The 19,809-nt window shown below is 57.4% G+C and overlaps 2 protein-coding genes across 2 annotated transcripts in view; one reads left to right on the top strand and one right to left on the bottom strand.

Moving 5' to 3' along the window:
- Positions 1-1,260: 1,260 nt before the first annotated feature.
- Positions 1,261-11,005, bottom strand: CCDC92B (coiled-coil domain containing 92B). Its single transcript, XM_062507165.1, has 4 exons — positions 10,961-11,005; positions 6,890-7,043; positions 4,762-4,809; positions 1,261-3,220 (listed from the first exon to the last, which is right to left on the bottom strand). Exons 1-4 carry the CDS (start codon positions 11,003-11,005, stop codon positions 2,628-2,630), a joined length of 840 nt encoding a protein of 279 aa, XP_062363149.1. The 3' UTR covers positions 1,261-2,627.
- A 4,909-nt stretch (positions 11,006-15,914) lies between these two features.
- The window catches only part of RAP1GAP2 (RAP1 GTPase activating protein 2), a 52,152-nt gene continuing 48,257 nt past the window's right edge, over positions 15,915-19,809 (top strand). The window contains exons 1-2 of the mRNA XM_062507041.1: positions 15,915-15,964; positions 18,133-18,249. Of these exons, the coding sequence (XP_062363025.1) occupies positions 15,915-15,964; positions 18,133-18,249 (167 nt within the window). The remainder of the gene's footprint in view (positions 15,965-18,132; positions 18,250-19,809) is intronic.

Raw genomic sequence — 19,809 nt, 5'->3', positions numbered from 1 at the left:
GGGAGCTGGGGTGCTGGCTCTCCATCCCTCTGGGAACCCCCCTGGCCGCAGGGGCTCTGCCTGCCCGGCCCTGGGGCCCCAGACCTGCCTGGGGAGGGACCAGCACGGGCAATGGCAATGAGATCAACTCCTTGAGCAAGCTGCTAATTACTGCTGGAGAGGAAAGGGCCCTGCAGCTCAGACAGGGTTGCTTCATTTACATACTAGGCACTACGGATGATGATTGCTAGGAAGGTATTTACACAGGAGAAGGATCATACTTCTCCCTCCACTTTTCAATGCTCAGGTCAGTCACAAACACCAAGATCTCACGAAGGAGTTTGTAATAAAAATGCAACATACTGTGTCTATCAGGATTGTCTAGGAAGGACAGGAAACAGCTGTGCACACCACTGCTGCAGCAACAGCCAAGCACACAGGAACAGGCCTCTTTCACCCTAAGAGAGACAAATCCGCACAGAACCTCTCAGAACCTGAGAGAAACAGCGATTTCCAGAGGCCAACAGCACCTCATGGGCACGACACTCCCAGAACTGTGACACTGGAGCCCTGGGGCTGCTTGTGCAACACCCGACAAACCTCCCCATGGGTGGGTGACACAGGGCCCAGCACACCCAGGAACTGGGCCTGGCACAGCCTGCCTGGATCACTGTGCAGGGGGAAACAGGCAGGAAGCATTCTGCAGCCTTGCCAGGGAGCTCAGGGTTTTTCTCCCTCATGCAGCTGTTCCTGGTGCTCAGAGCCCCCTGCCCTGCACTCGCTCAACCCGAGCGGGCAACCTGGGCACAACCTGGGCATGTGAAGCAACCTGTGAGCACCTTGCCAGGGCCCCCTGCAGCCTCCCATGGCTGTGCTAGTCTGGGATGACATCTGGGGGCTCTGAGGACTCAGCAGCTCCACATACCCCAGGAGCCGCAAAAATTCCCACTAGAGCTTTTGTGCCCCAGGAGCTGCACACCTCAGCCCAGCTCCAAGCCAGGCTGCTGCCTGAGCACTGTGAGGGGGGCCCTGCCCAGCGTGGCCTTGCTGGGCTCTTTCCCAAACCCAGGCTGTATTAGGGACCACGGGAGCAGCTGGGGAGTCCCAACCCTAAGGGGTGCCCTGGGAGAGCAAGAGGGCTCTTGCCCTCCAAAGCCTGACTAGTCTCATAACAGCCAAAGAAAATGTACAAAAGCCACTACTTTCTGCCCTGCTAGTGCAGCTCATATGCTTTGGGGTTCGTTTTTACCAAAGAGCTGGCCTGGCAACTGCTGCTGTGAATCTCATAAAGCATTTTAATAGAGTATATAAATATTGAACTACAAAAATAGACAGCTCTGACTGCATGGGCACACTGAGGGTGAGCGCGGGCAGGCCAAGCCTCTTAGTCTATGAGGGTGATGTCTTTCAAGAAGTTTCCAACTGAATTGGAAGGAAATAGGGCCTGATCTCACCCTGCAGCTCCCTCGTGCCCACGCCAGCCCTGGAGGCAGCGAGGGTCTTGCAGGAGGCTGCTGCCCACCAGCCTGGCAGGGTGATGGCTGCAGGCAGGGCCCGAGTCCCAGCTGGGCCAGCCAGGCTGGCAGCTCACAAGCCAGGGTGAAACCTGCCCCTTGGCTTGCCCTGAGCAGCACAGGTCTGGCAGCACTGGAGCAGAGACCTTTGCCCTGCCCAAAGCCCTCCCCTCCTAATGGTGTTACACAACAGCCAGGGAGTGGATTGTAAAGCTGACAGTTTGCTGGGAAATGGGGCAAGGCTTCCCCAGCGGGGCAAAAGCAGCTGTGTATGGCTGCTGTGCTGGGAAGGACAGGAGGCAATGGGGGAGGACCTGGGGGCTGCTCAGCCCTCAGCAGCAAACCCAGACCTGGCTGTGGATGTGGCTGAGAACCAAAATGCTGGTGCCGAGGAGAACCTCGTGCAGGGCCCACATAGTGCAGCCCTGCTCCAGCAGCACGTGGAGCCCGGCTGCAGCGGCCGAGGAGCCGGGGGTGTCCAGCAGGACTGCCAGGACTGCCAGTCTCTGTCCAGCTGCCCTGTCCGAGTCCTGCTGGGAACGTGATGAGGGGGGAAATCCGTATTGGAAACAGACAGACCGCTGCACAGGGGAGAGCGGGACAGGGCCCGGCCACACAGCAGCACTGTCCTTGTGCAAGGGGATCCCTCCGTCACCCACAGGATCGACCTTGTTCAGCTGCCTGCGCTCTGGAGAACCTTCCCGGGGGCGTCCTGGGCTCTCTCAGTGCCCGGTGCCGATGACGGCGAGGGCTGGAGGCCATCCCGAGGTGCCAAGCCATGTGCTGCCAGCACCCGGGGCAGGGACAGCACCCCGGCACCCACTCTGAGAGCAGCAGCAGCAGAACATCTCATTCCAAAATGCCTCCCCTTCTTTCATCCCTTGCAAGCTGCGGACAGGCGCTGGGATGCGTCCCCCTCACAGTCCCGTGCCGGATGCTCCCCGGTCCCGCAGCACTGCCGGCATCACCCCGGCTCAGAGCTTTCGGACAAAGGCTCGTTCCTGGCTGCCGCTGGGTGCGAGGTGCGCGCAGGGCTCCGCTTTCGGCTGCCCCTTCCCCTCCGCCAAGGGGACGGGGAAAGAACAGAACCTCGGCCGGGCTCGGGCCTTTCCGGCCGCTCCGTCCCCTCGCCGCCTACTCCTGGGCCCGGGGGGCACCGTGGCCGCCGGAGCCCTGCCTCTTGCTGGGCTCGCCCTTGGCCGGCCTGGCCCTGGCCGCCGGCTCCTGCGGGGGCTGCCGGGGTGGCCGCTGGCCCCGGGGCGGCCCGGGGGGCTCCGGGCGCTGCGGCCGCGGCGAGTAGAGGAAGAGCGCCGGGTCGGGCATGGCATCGTGCTCCTCCTGCGCCGGGTCCCCGGGCCGGCTGCCGGCCCCGGGCGGGCGCCGGGCGGGCGCTCTGTGGCCTCGGCGGCGGGGCCGGGCCTGGCCCTCGGCCGGGGCCTGCTCGGGGGGCGGCAGCCGCTGGGCCGTGGCGTGCAGCTGCAGCGACAGGTAGGCGGCCGCCTCGGTCTGCTTCTGCAGCTCGGTGTCCAGGATGGTGACGCGGTGGCTCCGGCGCTTCAGTTCCTCCAGGAACCGGCGCTCCTTGCTGCGGAGGCTGGAGCGCAGCGCGGCCACCAGCGTCTCCTTGTGTTGCAGCTCCTTGCGCAGCTCCAGGTTGTCCTTCTCCTTCTCCTGCAGCTGGGCCTCCATCGCCCGGCACTTCTCCTCCAGCTCGCGGTCCAGGACATCTGCAGGGCACAGAGGGGTCGGAGGGGGAGCGGGGGTTCAGCCCCACCGCTCCTGGCAGGTCCCGCTGTCCCCAGCGTGGCTCTGACCGCCCCGTGGCCCGGCAGGGCCCGCGGTGCCGCTGAGGCTGCCCGGGCACTTCTCGGAGCTGGCACCCAAAACTCCCTGTGAGCAGACACAAGAACCTCGGCACAGTGCCGCGTGTAACACCCAAATGCGGGCTGAAAGTGAAAGGCAGCTCCGGTGGAGGATGTTGTTGCCATGGAACCTGCTGCCTCTACCTTGCTGCAGTTTTAAAATTTCCCTAGGCAAGTAGCTTTTCACCCTAAAAGTGACTCTGTGTGCAGAGGGTGTGGGGGAGAACATGGGCAGGGAGAGAAAAGGAAATGGTTCAGGGAAACAATCAACCCAATTTTGGAGGGACTTTTGGTCTCATGCCCCGGAACTGCAAAACCTGGTTAGTCAGGATGGAGATGCTAACCCAAGATTACAGAGGAGTTGGGCTGCACTCAGCAGGGAAGGAAGGAGCCTCCATCCTGGGAGGGGGAGCAGATTCTGGGGAATGCTGTCCTGGCGTAGGACGGCCAGGCTGCTTGGGGAGTTCACTGCTTGGGGTTCTGGGGCCAAGCCCAGTGGACAGCAGGAGGGCCGGGCTGGACTCCTGACCCCAGCCCTGGCCGCCTGCTCCAGCACCCGGCCCTTGGCAGCGTGCAGGCTGGCACCTCCCCGCGCTCCCTGGCCTGCCCAGGCCTGCTCCTGTCCTCTGCAGTAATCAGCTCCTTATGATGTGATTGGCAGCCGCTTACGGCCCCAGCTCCTCAGTGTCTCTGCAGCTTTATAATGAGGTCTTAGGGAGGCAGTTGCAGGCAGTAATTATTAGATGAATGGTATTAGAAGAGCAATCATTTGATGGCATCGTAAATGAGGTGCTGCCCCATAAACGTGGCAAAGTGATTGTGTAGCTCTAAAAGGCTGAAGGATGGGCAGGCACCATGGATGAGACTCAGTGCATTGGTGGTGACACCCCGATGGCACCTGGTGGGTTGGGCACCAGGCCCTCTGCCAGCAAAGCCCGGGGGTGCAGAGAAGGGACCCCTGGCTCCATGGGAGGGGCTGGGAGTTTGGAATTCCCATGGAGCCAGCCACAGCACTGAGTGAGGGTGCCAAGGGCGAGGACCCTGCTGGCCCCAGTGAGAACAGCCTGGGCCCACCTTGGCACCGGCTGCCCTGGGGACAGGGGACAGGCTGGGGCTTGGTGCCAGGGACCGTGCCCAGGCAGCGCCAGGGAGGAGTTTCAGTTTCATCTCTGGGACTGAGGAAGGAGAGCAGCCTCTGCCGGTCATGGGGCTCCTGGGCATCAGCAGCTTTTACTGGGCTGCCAGCAGGCTGTGGACGCTGCCCTGCCAGTCATGCCCTCAGCCCCACTGCCCCTCAGGCAAGGTCCCTGTCCCCTCCCTGCAGCCCTGATGGGTCCCTCTGGCCATAGGCTCTTCTTCACCCACACCTGCTCCCCCTTAGCTTGTGCCCAAAGCTGTGCTCTTACCTTGCTGGCGGGCCTCCAGCTCTTTCATTTCCAGGTCATGGGTGAGCTCTGGAAGAGAAATCCAACAGGACTGAGGAGGAGCATCCCACCCGTTCAGTGCTCCCCAAATCTTCCTCTGCTCCCTGTGAGGCACTGCACATCACTGTGGCTGCAGTGCTATCTCTGCCCAGCCCGCATGAGACTGTGGCCATCTTGGAGCACCAGCCACAGGCTGAACTAAAAATAGGCAATTCTGGCAATTTATATGTTTTCAAGCAGCCTCATGGCCAAGACATTGTCCACAGGAGGCTCTGCTCCTCTGACAATGCCTTTCCTTTCTCCAAGAGTTGCAGAACCATTTTCAGTACTTTAAACCAGGACAAAGAGCAGAGCAATGGATTGAAAATAGACCAAAATGTAAGCTACCACCCAAAGCATTTCATAATTTACTGCTCAAGGCTCACTGCTGCCTTTGCACATGATGGAAGCAAAGATGGCTTCGTCCCAGCACGATATGCCTGCAGAAGGATGCTACCCTACTCCAGGGCAACGTGGAGCTTCCAAATCCCTTCCAAATCTCAGGAGCTGCAGCACCTACCTGCCTGCTCAGCCCCACCGTGCTGCCTCCTCTCTGCTGCTCTTTGCCTTCTCACTGTCTAGCCACAGGCTACGGTGCCCGGGACCTTCTGGAGTTCACTTTACCCTGCACTCTTACAGGCAGTCCCTTTTGAATTAAGTATCACAGCCCACCCAACCACTAACAGCCCTGAGCAGAGGAGGAGAGTGGCTGCAGCAGCATTCAGCTGTTTGGGGATATTTTTTCCCCCCGAAAATGAGTTCAAATGGTTAATCTTTGCCCTACATTTCTCTTTTAATCTGCTTTTGTGTTGACTCTAATCCTCATCACTGCCACCCTTCTGAAACTGAACGCTTGGCTCAGGCTACTCTGCCTGTCTGTCTTGGAAAACAAATCTGTAGTGAGAAGGCAGAAGTACCTGAGAACATAATGCAGTTTCTGGAAAGTGTTCAGCACTCTCAACTGCCCTGGTGGGAATCGGTGGCCATTGTGCTATATTTCTGAAGCTAAAATAATAGGTTTGGAGTCTCAGGCATATTTCAAATGAAAACCAAAGCAGTTGCCTATTTCCAAAGACATCATCCTGCTGAGCAAGTGCAGAGATGATGCTCAGCCTGGGGTCCCAGTTTCTGTTATGGAGACAGGGGGCTGGTGCTGATCTGCTTCAGTACTGTCCCCATGACCCCTGAGGGGCAGATGAAAACCACCTCTGGGGAAGGGAGAGCCTTTCCCACAGGGATACCTCAGAGAGACCAAGGAGATAGTGAAAAAGTCAGAAACAGTGCCAGGGCATCAGGCAAGGCTCCACAGGGCCACACTTGGGGAAGAATGACTTACAGACTCCACTGTCCTCCTGAAAACAGCCCCCCAGATAATGGCACTCAAATGTCAGCAAAGTCTCCTTAATGCTATCAGGGATTGCCCCCATCTCTCCTGGCAGAACCACACAGCTCACCCAGAAGGACAGGAGTCCTCTGGTCAGACAGAGCTTACAGCTGTCCTTGGGTCACACTGGGAAGGGGAGGTCACCTGTGCAGTGGGCTCATTTCAGCCTGTGGGGACAGACCCCCCATTTGATTCAGGCAGGAGAACCTGACTGTCTTGCCTGCCTGAAGAGGCCGTAGATGAAACCATTAAAACAATGAAATAGAACAGCAAAAGCTCAGAAAGGATGGGGGAAATGAGCCAATTTAATCAGTGCAGACATTTCTTTGTTTCCCAGGAACTTGGGAGAATGAGAGGCTGTAAGACAAGGAGTAATTAGCTATGGCTGAATTATTGATGGGAGCAGCAGCACAAGTTGGAATGAGTTTCCAGTGGTAGCAGAAGGCTGGGCGACTGTCACGGCTGCAGGGATGGCTGGAGGGGAGTGTGACACTGCTGCAGAGGGGTTGGGGGGTGCAGCTGTGCACACACAGCCACAGGCAGGCAGGGCCCTGAGCCTCACCCTGCAGCCTGGCACTCGCCCCCTGCGTCCCGCGTGAGCACCCCGGGCTGCCAGCAGGAGCTTTCCTGCCCAAGGTGCTCCATGAGCAGTCGGCTCCCACTCGCTGTGGCCACCCCAACGCTCACCTGAGCAGTGCTTCTGCAAGCGGAGGATCTCCAGGTGCAGGTCATGGAGCAGCTCCATCTGCTCCTTCTTCAGGAAGGCGATGTGCCGCTGCACGCTCTGGATCTGGTGCTCCAGGGACACGGTCTCCATCGCAACCAAATTCACAGTCCAGGTCTGCAGGGAGTGGAGAGGGCTGGTGATCAAATGTGCAGCAGAGTGCTGGGCTTGCAAGTCCCAGCCCGGAGCCCCTGTGAGGGGCAGACCTGTGGTGCTTCCTCTCCTTGACCCCCTCCATCGGGATCGTGGCTGTGGGCAGAGCAGCCCTGCTCAGCCAGTCCCCAGGGAATGGCCTCAGCCCTCTCACCTTCCAGCACCTCTGGAGCCAGCCAGCTCCTGTCCTGCCTGCTCTGAGACTGCACAGGCAGAAAATCCTGCTGCATGAAGCCTGGCATCATAGCGTGCATGTCTGTTCTGAATTTAGCCCTAGGAAATACTTTATCACTGGGTAGGATGCATCTGGGACAGGATTGCTCCCTGTCCCCCCCAGGTGGGAGTTGCACCAGAGACGATTTTGGCTTTCTCTTGACAAGCCCCACATTACATGGCAGCAACTGCAGTGAGTAATCCACACATGAAAAATACAATATGCTCTGTCTAACCCGATCAGCACTGCGTGGCTAGGAGAGTCATGTTGTCTTCCAGGAGAAGGAACATCTTCCCTGGTAATTTGCCTGGCAGACAAGAGCTGCTGGCAGGCTGTGCCAGGCACTCGAGCTGGGCTGGGGGTCCATCCCCTCGTCACCAGTGGCCTCGACAAAGCAGCTGCAAAGTCCGCCCACCTGTGCTGCTGCACAGAGAGATAAAAATAATCCCTGAAAGAACCCTTTATCCCAGGAAATACCATTTTGTGGTGTGTGGAATCTGTCCTTGCTCCTTACACACAGCCCAGAAGGAGAGAAGCTGCAGCAAATCAAGGTAACCTGGCAGTGCTGGGTGAGTGGCTGGACTCAATGACCTGAGAGGTTTTCCCAACCTAAATTATTCTTTGGGGAGATGCTGTGCCACAAGCCTGAGGGATGGAGTGCATCATCCTGGCCCTGGGCGGCTGCTTCCCACATCTGAATCCAGTTTTGTCTCTACAGAAACTGCAGAACCGAACAAGCAATGTGGCTCACTGTCCCAGCACCCCTGGCATGGTCATATAGGGCATTTTGCAATTCCTGCAACCAGGATGCATGTAAGATCAATTCCACAGTAAGTGGTCTTGGCAGTGCCCCAAGCTTTGTTCCTGCCAAAGACTCTTTGTGACAGGCAGATTTGTGACAACTCTACAGTCAGGTCTCCCCGTTCCCGTATTTGATGAGGTGGGGGGTGCAGGCTGGTTGGGGACAGCCAACCTGCTGGTAAATGAACGATCCAAAGTGCATTGTCCTGTAGTTGTCCTTACAGAAGGTGTCACACCCAGCTGTGCCAGGAGGCTGGGGCTGGCCAGGCCATCCTCCCTGGAGGCCCATATGTCCTGGTTCCAGTGCAAGAGTCATGGGAGTTATCTGACATCTACCAGAGACCAGGAATGCAAACCACACCACAGGTACATCCTCCTGCCAGCCCTGGCCATGGTGGGCTGAGCTTCTTGATGGGAGTTGTGGCACCTCATCTCAGGAAATATCAGAAAGTAGGTTGCCCAAAGCCCAGGGGACACATACTGCTATTTTCAAGCACTTTGTTCTGTCTAGTTGAAATGTCTTTAGTAGAAATGGCTGCAGATTTTCCATTGAACTTTCTCCCCTTAAGTAGGAAATTGCTCTTTTCTTTTTGTTTTTTTTTAAACCATTGAAAATGTTTTCCTTTAAAAACAGTTGATAGATTTCAAGCTGCAAAGAAAGTAAAAGAAAAAAATCTGGAGTTGAGATTGTTTATTGTCTCTGATATGGAAGCAAGGAGCTTTCATAATTTACCTGTGTGTGGAAAAAGAAGTCTGTCTCCAGAACGGCAATGGGAAATCCTTAGTGGGTTTGAATCAGCTTTGCCTGTCCAACATAACCTTAAAATTTTCCTTGAGAAACAGCTCTCAGCTTGTGGCAGGAACATCTGAAGTCCCACATGAGGGAGTGAGCACCTTGTTTTGTTTAGCCATGAACCTCCCACTCTGATCCCTCCCTTGCTGCTGTAGCTGTTACTTCTCCTTTCCAGACTAGTTCTAAGATGCCAAGGCAACTGGTGGTGGGACACACTGCCCGTGTGCTCTGTGATTTTGATGAGTTATGGATGAGGTTACGACCCTAGAAAACAATGTCATTCATATTAAAAGCCAGGACTAAGTGCTAGTTGTTCCTCTTTAGCTTGAAGAATGCTCTGTGCCCTTGTGCTTCTGAGAGCTGTACATGTGCACACACAGCAGCAGAGGAGGCAGCAGTCAGCTGAGCTTTGCCCCTGTTCAAAGGTGAGCCTCCAGCCTGAGCTGGCTCCTCCTTCCTGCAGAGCTCTGGCTACACAGTTCTCTCAAGTTTTGGAGACTGCACATCCACGGGGCTTTGCTCCACCTCCGAGAGCTTTCCAGGAACAAGGTTCCCTTGCTGATCCTCCAAGATTTTGAGTACAGAGCTGATGGGGTGGCTCTGGGCTCAGCCCCCTCCATTTCTCCATATGGAGTGACTGTGGGCATGGTCTCTGCTCAGCCTTCCAGTGCACCTGCCTCTGAATCCCTTTTTTTTCTGCACTCCTTGTCCTTTCACTATGCAATCATGACCTTTGGCACAAGCATATTGGGAGTCCTGATCTCAGCTGCTTCTTTCAAAGTGCTGGTGGAAAACCCCAGTGAGATTTACAATTTCATCCCAATTTATCAAATTCTTATTTCACAAGCCAAAATGACTGAAGCATCCTCTTGGAACAGCTACAATGACCAGTTCAGTTGCAAGTCTACCAAGAGCTTATTTCCTTTGCACAGACAGGTTGATTGAGAATTTGCTTCCAGGGCAAAACTCTACCTAAGGCTGCTGTTCAATGTAAATCAGAATCCCAAAACTTTGACCCAAGGAAACCCCTCCATCCCAATGATGCATGTTAAAGGGAGACGAAGTATTGCATATCCACATACCTCTGTACACACACCGTCACACCGTGGTCTGGCCCTTATCTGTGTGATTATTATTGCCCATAAATGGCAAATTAGCTGGGAGTCTGAGGGCATGAGGTTTGCAGGAACGGGTCAATAATTTGTCCTGGTGTGGCTGCCAGCAACCCCTTCTCCATCACATCAAAACAGACACAGGAATAAACACGGATACACTCTAGAAATCCATAGTGCTTGGTATTTTACAGCTCAAAGAATATAAACTGCAGCAATGCCACTAAGATAGTGTATCTTTAAATGTAGGGAAATCAGGCAAGCAGGAAGCTCAGAAACTTGCAGAAGGTCACAGAGGCAGTGGTGACGCCAGGAATAGAAAGCAGAGGTGAAATCCTGGCCTTGGAAAAGTCAGTGGGAAACCTTCCCCGATCTCAGCAGAGGCAGAATTACACTTTGAGTGCTGTTTGCTACTCACTACCTGTCAGTATCTATTTACAGATAAAATCAATACAGATGGTGATTATAAATTATTGCATTTCTCGCAATTCTCTTCGCATTCACAAACGCCTGAGGAACATCCCCAAGGGTGGCTGCGAATGCTGAAGGCAAGGCCGTGCTTTCTCCTCCCGGCTCCGGGGGAATTCGCTACGGATCCAGCTCCGCTCCGGGAGCGGAACCGGGCCATCCCCGCCGCTCCGGCCGATCCTCCTCCCCGGCGGGGAACCCGCGGTGTCACCCGCACGCTGGGGCTCGGCAGCGACACTGCCCGGCCCCGGCAGAGCCCGGCAGAGCCCGGCAGAGCCCGGCAGGGCTCGGGGGCCGCGGGGACAGAGCGCCGGCGGGGCGGGCAGCGGATCTGCCGCGGGATAACGTACCGGGAGAAGCAACTTCCAGAACCGGCACAGCGGGGCTGCGGGCAACTTCAGCGGGGCCGTCCCCGCAGCCCCGGGACCCCGCCCGGCCCCGCAGCTCCCCGGCCCCGCAGCCCGGCCCGCCCACCCCGCGGCCGGTGCCTTACCTGGGGGGAGCGGCGGGGCCCCAAGGGGCGCCCGCTGGGCGTCATGGGCCGGGGAGCCGGGGCCGGGGGTTCGGGGGTTCGGGGGTTCGGGGCCGGGGAGCCGGGGCCGGGGCCGGGCCGGGGCCGCGGCGGCTCCCGCGCTGCCCGCGCTGCCTGCGGCGGCCCCGCCTCGCCCGGCCCGGCCCCGCCGCCCGTAAACAGGCGGCAACGTGACCGGAACTGGGGAGCTCCGCCGGGCGGGCGGCGGCGGCGCGGGGACGGACCCGGGCCCGGGGACTCTGCCCGGGGAGCCCCATCGGGGCTGTCGAGGGTGTCTCAACCCCGAGACACCCTCGGTGAAGCGGGGCTCGGCTCCCCGCGACCCTCGGGGCCCCGCTCCCCCCCGCCCCTCGGGGGGTCTCGGGGTCCCGCTCCCCGGGCTCCCTCGGGTCCCGCTCTCCCTCCCCGGGGCTCTCGGGCCGCCGCTCCCCGCCGCTGTCCGCGGTGCTGAAGCCCGAGGCCGGAGCTGCCCCGAGGGTCCCGAGAGGGCCCTGTCTGTGGGGAAGGCGCCGGGGCTGTTCCTGCGGGGCCGCGGTGTCACCGCCACTCGGGGGGATGCCGGTCCAATGGGGCCGGTACCGGACAAACAGCAAAGCTGTGCTCAGAGAGATGGTGAGAAAAAACTTGTTTACTCAAGTGGTTACTGATTTTTCGTGCCTTTTGTTTGTGGTGCCCAGACCAGCTGGGGCTCCACGTTCGAGGATGACTCAATCCTTTGCGCCTCTGTTCCGGCAGGGAGCCTGGGATGCGGTGGCCTGTTCCATGCTGCACAGGGAAATGGTAGCGTCCTCCCGTCAGCTGACAGTCTGCTGATTCCTGTTCCCTGAAACCCAAATGTGCCTGCAGAGTGCAGTGCTCCTGCTCCGATGCTGAATTGTGCTGCTGTCTCCCCGTTAAACCTGCTGCAATCCTGCACGTCCCGGTGTACAAGCAGCACACAGAGGAGCTGTAGGGGAGCTCACAGAGCGTGGTCTGTGGTATCACTCTGCCATCCCACATCCTTCCCTCCCCTTGAATGCTTCCAGGCTCTGAGTGAGTGTTGGTGCTCCACAGATTCGGCAAGGCTGTGCTGTGGCCAATAGACTGCCCTGTGCCTGCAGCAAAGCACAGGCTCCAGGTATGATACAGAAGGTTTGTGACATCTCTGCACAGTGACAGCCAAGGACTGGACCCTCACCTGATGCACAGCGGTGGGGTCCAGCTTGGCCTGTTTTTTCTGGTAGCAGAGAAAGGCTAAGTTTGGTGTTATGGCTCATCTGTGGCAACAGATTTAGTGCACACAAAGAAATAAATCATTAAATCAAGAGAAAAGAGGAGCAGTGTGGTCTGAAGGTCTGTACATGCACAAACAAGAGGCTCATTTGCAATAATTTATTCAGACAGACCTACTTGCAGCCCCAGACAGCACAACGGAGAGCTTCAGGGACTCCCCATGCTCACCCAGTCATGCCAACTCCTATGTGGTCCTCATCTCAACTTGCGTTCTCTGAAAAATGAGTTCTTGAAACAACAAGTTGTTAAGAGGTCACAGATGCCTGTGTGAAGGGGGAGAGTGCAACCTTTCTTGTTCAGAGCAGCACTGTCTCATGTGGAGCCCCTCTCACCCATTTGTGACCCTCAGGCCAGTGTTTGCCAAGGTGTCACTTGTCCCTCTCAGGGCAGTGTGCCATGTCTGGGGTGTGTGGATGTTTTTAATGTCTCCCTGTGTCTCCCCCTAACTTGTGTGCTAACTTGGGTAGCAGTGACCTACAGACGGGAGGTGGGGACATGAGAGAGGGAGAATGTCTGAGTGCATCATGTTTCACAAGGTCTGTGCAATTTTCATTGATTTTCCACTGGATAAAAGACAAGCCTGCAAACAGTCAAGGTCAGGCACTCAGGGACAGAGAGCTGCTCTGTAAATGAGGTCATCGCTCCGGGATGCAGCCTGCCGGGCGGGACAGCAGCAGAGCACAGCATCCCCTGCACCCAGCACGGCACGGGGAATGTCGGCTGCCCCCACAGCGACCGCCTGGCAACTTGGGGTCACTCTGGTGCACAGAGGCTGCTCATGTTTCCCATCACCAGTTCCACAGTTAACTGGTTTCACTGGCAGCTTTCTTGAGCAGGACATGATGTGTCAGTCCCTTTGCTTCCATCGTGATGTCCTGCGCTGCAATTATGCTGCAACTCCTCCCCACTCCCTGCTTGCTCCGAGAGACAGGAGCTCCTCCTCGAACAAGTTTGAGGTTACAATATAGTGAGGCAAGAACGGCAGGAACACCGGTTCAGGAGGAACCGGAGGGCCCCTGCTGCCACCTCAGATGAGTGCCTGAGCTCCAGAGTCTGCTGGGCAGGGGCAGTCAGCTCCTCGCCTGTTATACCCTGCTGGGACACGTCTCAGCCATGTGCCTCGGTGACAGCACTGCCAGCCGCTGCTCACGGTGACCCACGGGACAGCAGACGCGGGGACACCCACCTCAGCTCCGGCTTCTGCCGCAGCAACGTGGCTTTTCCCCTGGTTCGAGGCTGGTGGAGACTGTGGGGATGCAGGATGGGGAATGTGGGGATGTAGGGATGAAGTGTGCGGGATGCGCAGACGTGAGATGAGAGATGCGGGATGCGGGCACCGCGGATGGAGCTGCGGGCAGCATCTCTTCCGAGCGGGGCTGGGCTCCGGCGCTGCCGCTGCTGCTGCTCCGTGCCGGCACTGACCTCTAGTGGCACCGGCACCGGCACCGGCACCGGCACCGTGTGGAGCTGGGGGATGGAGCTTCTGCCTGCGGGTCTGGATGTGGCCAAGGGGCTGTGCTAGGTATGCCCCAGGTCCCTTCAGTGGTGACTGATTCCTGGACCAAACAGCTGATTCCCAATGGGAGCTGCATCCCACGTGCACTGGAGTTAACCTGAATCCTGTGCCCTCCAGGGTGCCTATGGGAGTGCTTTGAGACCAGAGCTTTCTCCCCCCTACCATCCCTGAGTCAGTTATTAGGGGGATTTTTGCATTTAATTTATAAATGAGTTTAACTTTGCCTCAGATATTATTTTTCAACCTAATTGAAATGTAGTGCGTGTGTGCTTTCTAATTGCTTTGAAGAACCTAATAAGAAGCTCCTTAAAGTCTAAAGGCTAAAAGCTGTAGAGTTTTAATAAATTTAACATTAGCTTAACATTTCCACAGGGATTGGAAAATATCTACTCGTGAGGATATTTGCTTGAGCTAAGCAATACAATTTGTTCCTCTGCGTTAGTGCATGTGTGATATGTGAACAGTCCAATTTTAAATTTTTCTCATGCTTTAAAAACTTTTTTTCGATGAAAGTTGCTTTTATTTTTAAATCTCACAGGTCTGTAAATATAGTTGTGCTGAAGCAGGGGTGGGTCAGCTCCGGGAGCTGGGGGAAGAGTTTTGGCCTCTCCCCTGCTCCCTCCTTGGCCTCTCTCTCATCACATCACTGCTTCTCTGCCGGTGACCTCCTGCAGCTGCTGCAGGGGAGCTGAGGCTGTGTCAGTGCTCTGGGGCCAGCCAGGGCTCAGCTCGGGGCAGTGGGAGGGGTGGGAGCAGCAGGACCAGCTCAGCTGTCCCCTGAGCTCTCTCTCCATTTACAAGTGTGGGGTTCATTGCAGCTCTTGGCTCTGCAGAGCGTGGCCTCACTGAGCCCAGTGCTGCCTGACCATCAAATATCACGTACCAGGGATTTCCTGGCCACCGTTTCAGCCAACACATATATGAGGGCCAACTTCTGGGCTCCCATGGGGGCACCCTGTCCACCATCCCATCCCCCATCCCATCCACCAGCTGCCCACCTGGCACGTGGACATGTTCTCTCTGGGAAGGTTGTTCTCTCCAGCCGTCAGCCCTTACCTTGTAGGAGATGACAGCCCCCCTGGAGGGCAGGTCACTGCCCAGATTTGGGAGACCCTTACCTGAATTCCCTTTCTGTGGCCCAGGCAAGGCACAGCTTCTCCAGCTAGCATGGCTGAGCAGCCTCTGCTCCTCAGCTGCGTGGAAGCATCAATGCCCTTCAGATGTGAGGCAGGACTTCAGAATTACCAATAATAAGAATTTACTTGAGTAATTATTGCTACTTGCTTTAAATTAAGCTTCTGGCCTCTGCATACAGTACCTGGGTTTGCTGAGCAGTGAAATTAAGTTCTCAAAGATCAGAAAAGTGAGGATTTAGGGCCAGAATACCACTTTTGGGAAACAGCTTTCAGTGTGGTCTAAAGCTAACACCTGACTGCAAGTGTGGTTTGCTTCCTGAGCCCCCTGCAGCGCCCAGGGGCTCTGGGAGGGGAACTCCAGCTCAGGCAGGTTTTACTTTGAATTTATGGGAGAACAGTTCTGCCAGTTCTGCCAGGTGGGTTGGGCGGGTGTTCTTACAGCGAGCAAGGACCGTGACAGAACCAGGGGCGGGGTCCAGCCCCCAGACTGTGCAGGTGTGGCCTCCGCTCACCCCTGCGCACTTGTGAGGGACTGGGTGAGTGGGGGGCTTGGGGAGGGCCAGGATGTCAGGGCCCCGTTCTGGGGTTTCTTTTCCCCGGTGGCTGTTCCGAGGCACTTTGGGATGCTGAGCGCGCACTTGCACTAAGCGTTTAAAGGGCCGGGAAACGCTCGTTTCTCTGGAGCCCCGGTCGGGATCGCTGCGGGACTCCGGGGTGCGCAGGGAGGTCCCGGAGGTGCCGTGCGTCCCTCGGGGCTGCCCCGCCGGGGGAATTGCGTAACGCTTTACATAACCGGGCAGAGCGGGGCGGCCCCCCCCGCACCTGCCCGGGCCAGGCCCCCCCCGGGTCCCCCCGGGACCGGAGGGGGCGGGAGCGCAGGAACCGGCGCAGGAACCGGCGCAGCCGCCCCAGCCCCGGGGCCGGAGCGGAGGAGCCGCCGCCGGCTCCGAGCGGGGTCTGCGGGTCCGCCCCGCCGGGCGGGACCCCCGGGATGGCCTCGGGCAAGGCGGCGGGGGAGCGGCGGTGGGAGCTGGTGCGCTGGTGAGTGCGGGGGTCGCGGCTCTCCCGGCAAGGGGGACCCGAGCTGGAGAGCGGCGGGGGCTCGGCTTGCGGGTGGGTCTGGGCTTTAGCGTGGGGACTGTTCCCAGCCCGGGAGAGGAGGAGAACCCGGGCTGGGGGGACCCCAGGTAGGGTTGAGGGGATACTGGACCTCGCCCTGGATCTGGGAAGCTGCGGGATGCTCCGAGGGGCGCGGGGGGTGTCCCGGCTGGAGCGGGGGGTCCCCGCGGGGTGACTGCTCCAGCCGGGGGGGGACACGTGGGGGTGCAGGGATGGGGCGGGTCCGTGCTGGCGGGGGGATCGCTGGCAGAGGTAGAAGAGTCGGATCCCGAGGAATTTTTGCTCTCGGGAAAGGGTCCTGCCCGCTGAGGAGGAACTGTGGGAGTGGTGGCGTGCCAGGGATGCCGAGGTCTCCTCACTGAGTTTTTCTCATTCCGGGGGAGTCCCCGGGACTCGCGTGGCGTGCTGAGGCTCCTCCGATCTCTGGCGTGCGGGCACGGGGCTTGGAACAGAGCACTGTCTGTGCCCGGAGCAGCCGGGACGGGCTGACATTGAGAACAAGCGCTGTCTGTGTTCTTTTATGTTGAATTGTGCAGTTTGTGACGTCCGAAGCTTGTGACTTTTGAGCAGGGCGCTGCGGCGATGCCAGGCTGTGGCCGGATGGCTCTGCTGATGGAAGTGCTGGGCCGGGGCCCGGGCTGGTCCTGTGGCTGGGAGCCCCTCAAATCAGGGCAAGTAGGAAGAGTGGGAGTCACTGAAGCTTTTTCTTTCCTCTCTCCATCCCTTTTCCCCCTCTCCTCGCAGCCAAGGACACAGTTTTCCCTCACACATTTGGACAAACTGATATAGCAGCTGCGTGGCCTGGCTGTCCTGCATCCCCACTGCCTCACCCTCCCGTTCCCAGGGGACACCCTGGCTGCTCTGCCTCTGCTCTGTGCAGGGCTCTCACATCCCAGAGCTGCAGGGAACGTTGGCATTGCCCCGTGCGTGCCTGCTTTTACCAGAAGATTGTCAGCTCACTCTGTGCTGGGGATGCACAGGGAGCCTTTCGGGTTTCCTTTAGCTGCAGTGGACAGTTCCTGCACTGTCACTACCCCCAGCTCCACAGGACCCCAGGGTGCTGGGCTGGGCTGAGTGGGCTCAGGCAGGTCGCAGGACCCAGCAGCAGCAAGTGGGGAGCATCCCCTTGGCCCCATCCAGACAGCGGGGGCACATCCCTGCAGTGACTGTTGAGAAAGAACTTCCTGGAGCATCCATATACAGAGGAAGGGACATGACCTCTCTGCAGCTCTGGCTGAGGTTCATGGATGCTGCAGCTCTGTGTGTGTGTGTCTCCAAGCAGTACTACAGGGGCTTTACCTTATAAATTAATTGCTGATGAAATTTCATGTTCAGAGGAGTGTGTGTGAAGTGCAGCTGGCTTCTGGGATGGAAGCAGACAGCAGGATTTTGTTCCAAAAGATGGAAATAACTGCAATTACCAGAATTTTGCTCACTTAACAGGGCACCTATACTCTTCTAATCAAATTCATAACCATAAATTCATTTGGCTATTACTTGACAAGCCTCTACATCTGGCCTGGCATTTGGAGTGATGCTAGAATGGTCTTAGCTTGGCCTTGGAGCAGTGATAACCTGGGGATGGGGCTGGTCTGGGTGGGTGCTGGGGACAAGCTGTACTCCAAGACAAGGGTGCTGAGCAGGAGATGCTGCCCCTCTGTCCCCTGGGGTTTTACAGGGGGATGTCCCGTGCTGCTTTGGAAATGTTTGTTCTTTGCTTTCCTGCACATGGTGGTTACAGGGGCCCGTGGGTCTGGTCTGAGGGTCCTGTGTGGGTTGGGTTGAGTGCAGGGGTTGGGTTGGGTTGAGTGCAGGGGCTGCAGCTGGCAGCACCCCCACAGATACTCGTGGAGGTGCAGGGATCCCTCCCTGGGGCTCTGTCTCAAGGGATGCCCTGTCCCAGACAGGGCTTTTTCCCCCTGGGTGTGTGGGATGGTGGGCAGTGAGGGATGGGGGTGGTGCAGGGATGCAGGCAGATGGGCTGTAAGGTGATTTTCTGGCACTGCCGAGCCAGCCTCTCCTGCATCCTGCTGCTCCCTCCCCGCAATCCAGTGCTGATGAATATTTCAGTCTCTCGATGTTATTTTTAGGTATGTGAGAGAAGGCCGCTTTCGCATCGAGGAGAGGACGCTGACAGCTTTCCAGTGGCTCTACTCGCCCCAGCAGCACCGCATTGTCAGCCGGGCAGACCTGGGCTCCCCCAGCAGGTAAGGGGGGCTGGGGTCAGGGCTGGGCACTGTGGGGAGCACTGGCGCCTACCCTGGGCTTGCTCTTTCACAAGCCCTCGTGGTTTTGACATGGGCCTCCAGAGCCCCAGCCTGTCTGGGAGCCCTGTGGTACAGGAACATCTTGGGCTTTGCTTTAAAATAAAGTTCCAGGCACAGCAGTTGCACCAGGGGCTGCAAACACCACATAAGCACTATTTTGTTTAAAGCAGTGGAAAGGACAAATTACCACCTGCCTGCCCAGACTTTTCTCGTAATCCCCCCATGCTTTTGGTTGAGGATCTGCTTTATGTGGCAGCACCTGGGATTTACTTAATAAACAGATGGGAGGCAGGAGCTGTGTTTCCCCCAGCCATCAGTGATCATTGGAAAATATCTGTTCTTATCCCCTGATTTTGTTTGGTGCTTAAACTCTCCCCTTGGGAGCCACATCCCAGGCATGTGCTGTGGCTCTCCCTGCTTATGCTCATGCACTGCTGTCGGTTCCCATCCCGTGTTTGATGATAAAACACCATTAATATTAGAGCCTCGTGGGCCTCCAGACAGCAGCATCTGTTCTCTGGCCAGCAAAGAGCTCTAGAACATGTAGAGTCCCTTAGTGGCTGTGACACTGAAAGCTCTTCCCTCTCCTTTCAGCAGCAGTTTTGCTCCAAGAGCCCTTAAACCCCTGAAGTGTTTATCTGCCTGGAATTGCATGGATGAGAACAACAGTGGGAGGGTGGCTGCAGAGGAAGGAGGTGCCCAAGAAACTTGGATTTCCCTGGAAAGGAAGGGCTGTGGGTACTCTTCATGCAGAGCAAGCAGGGTGGGCATGGAAGGAGGTGATGTTCACACCTGGAGGAGATTCCTAGGGGCATGAGGGAGGTGCCAGCTGCTCTCTGCAGGAGCCATGGCATACAAACACTTACTGCTTCCTGCAGTGGGAATTCCTCTGCCTGCCACTGGAGAGGCTTTCCAGAAACTGGAATGGCTGTGCTGTTTATTAATTTTAACTAATTTTTGTGAATTACTTTCAGAGGTTGTGTTAGCCTCACCTGTGATGTGCACGCTTCATTTGGCATGTGCAACTAAAATGCGTGTAGCATCATTTATAATTAATATTCAGTGCTGTTGGGGTTAATTTCACTAGATTAATTTGATTTCTTGAGGGGTTCAATTTCACTGGATTCGTTTGACTTCCCAGGGGAAAAGTTACCTGGAAGTTTCTCTCAGGAAGTTACCTGGAGCTGTCTGGAGAGTCTGTGGGACACCAGCGACCAGTTATGAGTGGTGTCTGTATCTCTCTCATTGGGGTGAAATCTTGGTCTCCCAAAGCAGCCCAAGTGTAAACTCTGGCTCGGCAAGAGCAGCCGCGGGCCCTGCTGCGGGCAGGGGGAGCAGGGGTGCCGGGGCAGGGGGATGCCGGGGCAGGGGGATGCCGGGGCAGGGGGATGCCGGGGCAGGGGGATGCTGCGGGCAGGGGGAGCAGGGATGCTGCGGGCAGGGGGATGCTGCGGGCAGGGGGATGCTGCGGGCAGGGGGAGCAGGGATGCCGGGGCAGGG

Source organism: Cinclus cinclus, chromosome 22, assembly GCF_963662255.1.
Source record: "Cinclus cinclus chromosome 22, bCinCin1.1, whole genome shotgun sequence".
NCBI lineage: Eukaryota > Metazoa > Chordata > Aves > Passeriformes > Cinclidae > Cinclus > Cinclus cinclus.
This window is presented reverse-complemented; position numbering and strand designations above follow the sequence as displayed.